Source organism: Carlito syrichta, unplaced genomic scaffold, assembly GCF_000164805.1.
Source record: "Carlito syrichta isolate Samal-C Ts95f unplaced genomic scaffold, Tarsius_syrichta-2.0.1 Scaffold302012, whole genome shotgun sequence".
Taxonomy (NCBI): domain Eukaryota; kingdom Metazoa; phylum Chordata; class Mammalia; order Primates; family Tarsiidae; genus Carlito; species Carlito syrichta.
In genome coordinates this window covers 191251-197438 of record NW_007246108.1, presented here as the reverse complement: position 1 = coordinate 197438, position 6188 = coordinate 191251, and the positions used below count along the sequence as shown (strand labels likewise).

Sequence of the window (6188 nt, the reverse complement as noted above, 5' to 3'; positions counted from 1 at the left end):
GAGAGAGAGAGAGAGAGAGAGAGAGAGAGAGAGAGACTCTGATTGTTCCTGAACACTTGTGACTCATCCATCTAAGTCCTGCTGCCATGGTGCATCTTCTGCCAAGGGGAACATTGTCTTTGATTCCTCCATGTTATTTTTGTCTTATAGATTTTATTCCATCTTTGAAGAATCTTTTTGGAAATCCAGTGTACTTCCTATATTTGTGTGCAAGCACTGTTCAGTTCAATTCTTTGTTTGGCATGGTGACATATAAGCCGAAGTACATTGAGCAACAGTATGGACAATCATCTTCCAAGACCAACTTTGTGATCGGTATGGTCATCTGTCTTCATGCTTTCTTGTAGGCCCTCCCTTAGCTACATCTGGTTAACTCTTAGTAATCTTAAAGGAGATTGTTCCAAAATGTAGATCAAAGAAATTAATTGGATCATATTTTTGTGCCAGATATTGTGCTAAGAACTTTCCGTGAATAATATTAAGTCACCTCAACAGAAGAGTAACTGTGATAGATCATATATCAAAGGTTTAGCTGAGTGGCTGGTATATTATTAGCAAATAATAAATATAGATTTTTGTTGTTGTTTTTAGGAGGAATACAAAACTCAAAGGCTAAGAAGCTGAGTGAACAAAAACAAATTTTGTTTAGGCCGGAAAATAGAAACCAAGACTGTTTGTTTTTAAAAGTTTTCTATATACTGTATATTATTTTTAGAACATTGTCACAGAATTGCTACTCAACCATACCTTCTAATCTTGGGATTGGACCAGAAAGACCAGAAATATTTATTGATTCATTCAGTATTTATTGATTTAATACTGTGTGATAGACATTGTATTAGACAGAATTCTGAAACTGTGCAGTTGTACTATAATTAATCCATAACACAGACACTCATCATAAGCTCTCAATATATGCCAGCAGATAGTGACGGAATATTTCCATAATTTAAAATGACAAAATAGTCTAATAATAGTAATATACCAGTATCTACTGTATAGTGTTGTATAATCCCTTAGAAAGTTTATAAAAGTGCACTCAGATTTCTCTTAGAGGTTCACACAATGGCATATTTTTCTTGTTCCTCAGGGCTCATCAACATACCTGCTGTGGCCCTTGGGATATTCTCTGGGGGAATAGTTATGAAAAAATTCAGAATCAGTGTGTGTGGAGCTGCAAAACTCTACTTGGGATCATCTGTCTTTGGTTATCTCCTATTCCTTTTTCTGTTTGCACTGGGCTGTGAAAATTCTGATGTGGCAGGACTAACTATCTCCTACCAAGGGTACGTTCCTCATTAAAACATTTGAGAAGATTGGCTAATCCAGTAAAATTAATTATTAGTAGAGTTTAAATTTTAAACATTATGACTATGGTAAGAGAATTATTGTTTCATTGTGGAATAACTGACAATACCTGTGGCTTATAATCCGTTATTGTCACCACAATGTGTCATCTCCTTTAAATTTGTATGTCTTAGACAGATATGTATAGGGAGTACCAAAAAATTTATACACATTTTAAGTATGATGTTGGCTCCAAGATGGCATTAATCAAATGAATGCTAGTATCACATGAGACAGGCAGGACAGCCAAAGAAAATGATGGTGGCATGATTGAGCAAATGTCATACTACACATTGCTACCATAATTTAATTCAACTTTTAAAAGTGATACATAGATAACATCAGTTACAATGTGTATAAATTTTTTGGCAACCCATGTACATTTTTAAGCCAACATCTCAACCTGATTCATTTAGAGAAACAGCATGATAGTAAATATACAGACCTTGAATCTTGCTTCTGTCTATTCTTAGTGAAATAATTTGTTCTGGGGTTATTTAAGCCAATTAAACTTCTATTTATTTATTTTGGAGTTGGGGATCTCACTCCGTTGCCCAGGTTGGAGTATAGTGGCATGATCTTGGTTCAAGTAACTTTGACCTCCTAGGTTCAGATGATACTTCCACCTCAGGCTCTCAAGTAGCTGGGACTACAGGCATGCACCACCATGCTTAGCTAATTTTTAATTTTTTTTAATAGTCTTTCTATGTTGCCTATGCTGGTCTGGAACTTATGAGCTCAAGCAATTCTCTTGCCTTGGCCTCTCAAAGTGCTGCCATTACAGGAATGAGCCACCACACATGGCTTATTTTTCTAATTTTTAGAAAGATAAAGCACGTGAAAGTGATTTGTATTTGCCTGACAAAAATAAATGTGCCATTTGTGAAAAAACTATATATTTTTTCCTTTGGATACCTGGATAAATGGAGTAGTCTTTATGCAATCCTCTATAGTTTCTGTTGTATTCAAATTATAAGAAGTTTCAGGAGAGAATGGCTATTCTTCAACTCAGTGACCCCCCATAATAGCTCTCGTTAGTTGGATGTCTTGCAAGAGTCAGAAAAATATTTATTGATGTCTTCAGCCTGTGTCATCCCATATGCAATGCATGGTTAGATATCTTTAGTTTGCAGAGTCTCTTTCTCTTAATACAAGGCTGAATCTTGTAGGAACTATTTTAGTCTTTCCCTTCAAAAGTCCTTTTCATCACTCTACCTCTGAACATGAGTTGGCAGAGTTGACTTTCTTCCTACTTTCACCTATCTATGCATTATTAATGTTTAAAAAATTATTAAGCCCTCACCGTGTGCCAGCAGACCTCTCTGATTACATTAGCCTGATTGCCCAATCTCTTCTTGTGGTTTAAAGGCAAACACTCCTGACACTGCATTCTGTTTCCTGCCTGTTCAGCTGCTTCTTGCTTAGTGTGCTCTCTGGTTCCCTTCCTACTTTTCCTTTCTTCCATGCTTATCTGTCTGTCTTGTCTCTGTGTTCTAAACTTCATTAACTTTATTGACCTACTTTCTCCAGCTGCTATGTGAGGACATGTTATAATTTTTTCACCATCTACAATGTGCAAGAAAATCGGTGAATGCAAAGTTTATACATGATGGCTTCTGGGAATTATCACAGCCATGTTGTTTGACTCAGCTGAGTGTGGTGCTGCCTTGGTGACAATCAGCAATGTAGATTAAGAATGTTAGTTGTAAATATGATTTGCAAGAAGATGCAGGGAGAGAGCAGGGGTCCTTGCCATCTTTAACTGTCCAAAGGATCCTCACAACAGCAGGACAGTTGTAGAGTACTTTATATTTTGCAATTTACAAAATATCTTAACTTTCATGATCTCACTTGTATCCGCAAAGCACCTTTATGAATTTAGTTTTGTTATCCTTGTTTAAAAGCTACTGAGTTTAGAAAAGTCAATTAGCTTCCCCAAAGTTAAATGTCTATAAAAGGCAGATATAAAGCTTAAACATAGGCATGATTTTAAAAAAGCATAATATGTTTCTACAACATCATATTGTTTCTAAGCAAAAAGCAAATTCATTAACAGACAATACCAGCAAACTTTTGAACTTTGAGTTAAATGTATGCATAATAATCGAAGATTATATACTTTTTAAACACTGGATGACATATTCAGTGTACAAGTACTAGCCTCTTCAAAGCAGTTGCCTTGAAAGACTATAACTGCATTTCAGTAATGCTATCATTGTTTTAAATAGTCTAAAATTCCTTTTTGGAAATTTCTTTCCATATTTATTAGAATATCTTTAACAATGACAAAGATCTACTTTTAAGATTGGCTTTGACATTGGCAGCAGCCAAAATAAATGGCAATATCACTTGGAAAATCTCTCAACTCTCAGCATAACTCTTTTGAAAGAAAATCTCATTTGGGTATAAACATTCTGACAAATTTGTTAAAACTATTTTTTTCTTTCTTTTATTGAGACAGCGTGTCACTCTGTCACCTAGGCTGGGGTGCAGAGGCATGGTCTTGGCTCACTGTAGCCTCAAACTCCTGGGCTTAAGCAATCCTCCTACCTCAGCCTTCTGAGTAATTGGGACTATAGGCATGCTTCACTATGCCCAGCTAGTACTTTTTAAAAAAATTTGTTGTAGAGATGGAATCTGACTATATTGCCAAGGTGGTCTCAAATTCCTGGCCTCAAGTGATTCTCCTGCCTCAGCCTCCCAAAGTGCTGAGATTACATGTATGAGCTACCATGCCCAGCCAAAACTCTTCTTATAGTTGCAATTTTAAATCACAACTCTATGTTTAACATGTTCTTCAGAAAATGTATATGTAATTAATTTATGCCCTAGATGACAAATTAAACTTACTTTCTATAATATAAAATTATTGTCTTTATAAAATATAAAATTGTCTCCATGGATTATTCTATGTTGCTTTGTTCCAAAAGGCTGTTTTAATTCTGGACATTTAATATGAATATTGCAGAGAAAACTTTAGATTTGGTAATGGAAGACATCTTTCTTCTGCAATAACAGAATAATTCTGATGTGTGATAAGAACTTAGAATCAAGATGCCTGGAAGGATTCTATTTCCAGGCCTGTCACTAACAGTGTGGATTTGAACAAATTACCTGCCCATTGGTATCTGACTTTCCTGATCTGTCAAATGAGAGGTTGGACTAGATTACTCTAAGGTTTCTTCCAGCTCCAATCTTCTATGATTGCAGCCCTACATTATCTATAGTGAAATGACTCTAGACTTTTAAAGGTACATTTTTATACTTTAAGATACTACCAATCTCAGTTAACAATTAATATTTTATAGAAGAGAATAGGATTAAAGAGTCCTATAGGACTTCTCAGAGAACTGGTTCAATACCCTTCCACATTTGTTTGGAGTCATCTCAGAGAGCTTTTTTTTTTTCTTTCAAGGTGACAAAATCCATATATAGAAGTTTCTAGGTGAAATAGTATATTAAAAATATATGTTGCAGTAACTATAGAAGGTATCTCTCAGGAGCAGGGGCCCAAATGGCTGATTTTTTTTCCAAAATAAAATACCAAAACAAAAGACTAGAAATCTTGCTTCTTAGCTTATGGCCAGGAATTGTTCTTGGTGTTGGAGATAGAAGAGTAAATAAAAGAAATAATTTCTGCTTCCGATGAGTTGTACACTCATGAATATATTTCCAGTGTATTTTTTAAAGTCCCTAAAATATCTTTGTAAAATAAAATAGTAGAAGGAAAGAGAGACGAATAAGCAAATAAATAGGTAAATTCAAAATGGGAGTGGAGAAATGAATTATGCATGGCTAATAAATGGCATATACGGTGCAGATAGAAGCAACATACCATTGCATAAGTGCTGGAGTCCAGCTCCAGGAGAGAGTCAGGGTTTGAGATGGGGGAATCGGGAAGAGGCGAAAAAGAAAAGATGAAAACGACAGGATCCTTCTTCCTGGGGAGAGCTCAAGACTCTGCCAATTTTTATTCAATTCTTACAAGCTTATATAGTTTTTTTACTGACTGCCCCGCCCACAAAATGTATCCCATGTTACACACTAAATATTTACATCATGTTTTTTCTTTTGTTTATGGGGAAGTTGACCTTCATAAGTTTCATTTTACTCCTTCCTGCTACCTGTGGTGTAACAAAATATCAGCTGCCAATTTATCAGCCACATCCTGTGACCTCTAGACCAACTGAATCTCTTCCCTTCGCTATTCTATTTCTTTTCCTTTACTAATTTTCTTAATTCTGCCCTTATATATACTTTTAGCAGCAATATATTGACTTGTTTTTCTTTTATATAATCACCTTATCTTACCCACTACGAATTCTTAATACTCTATTTTTTAAAAAATTTAACTTTCTTAATTCTAATTGCCTTATCTATATTACTTGCTATTTTCTTATCACCTATTTTACATTTTATATTTCTAAACAAAACATGTCTAAATTTACACTTATATATGAAATTAATCTTACTACTAATCCTAAATGTATTTAATTTTAAACCTACATTAAGTGTATATAATTTTAAGTTTACCTTAAAACTTAATTATTTCCTATTTCTTATTTTTAACTAATACCTACATCTACAATAAACATTTATCTTTTAATTATAACTGCTATTTATTTAATTCTAATCCCTTACTTTAATTTTAATCCTCTTTCTAATTAAACTATAATATTTCTTAAATCAAAAGGCATGTCTGTGACTTGTTTTTCCCGAAAACACCTGTTTTTGGAGATACTCTGTCTCAGTTTCTCACTTTCTCATCAATCACAACTGTCAATGTTGTTATTTATAAAGGATATGAGGAAGTACTTGTTTTTCCTTTTTAGCTAAGGGTG

At 34.4% G+C, this 6188-nt stretch overlaps 1 protein-coding gene across 3 annotated transcripts in view; it reads left to right on the top strand.

Moving 5' to 3' along the window:
- SLCO1C1 (solute carrier organic anion transporter family member 1C1) overlaps window positions 1–6188 on the top strand; it is a 51639-nt gene that overhangs the window by 28334 nt on the left and 17117 nt on the right. For all 3 annotated transcript variants that reach the window (XM_008055876.2, XM_021711285.1, XM_008055874.2), the window contains 2 exons: window positions 151–315; window positions 1091–1286. In XM_008055876.2, coding sequence (XP_008054067.1) covers window positions 151–315; window positions 1091–1286 — 361 coding nt within the window. The remainder of the gene's footprint in view (window positions 1–150; window positions 316–1090; window positions 1287–6188) is intronic.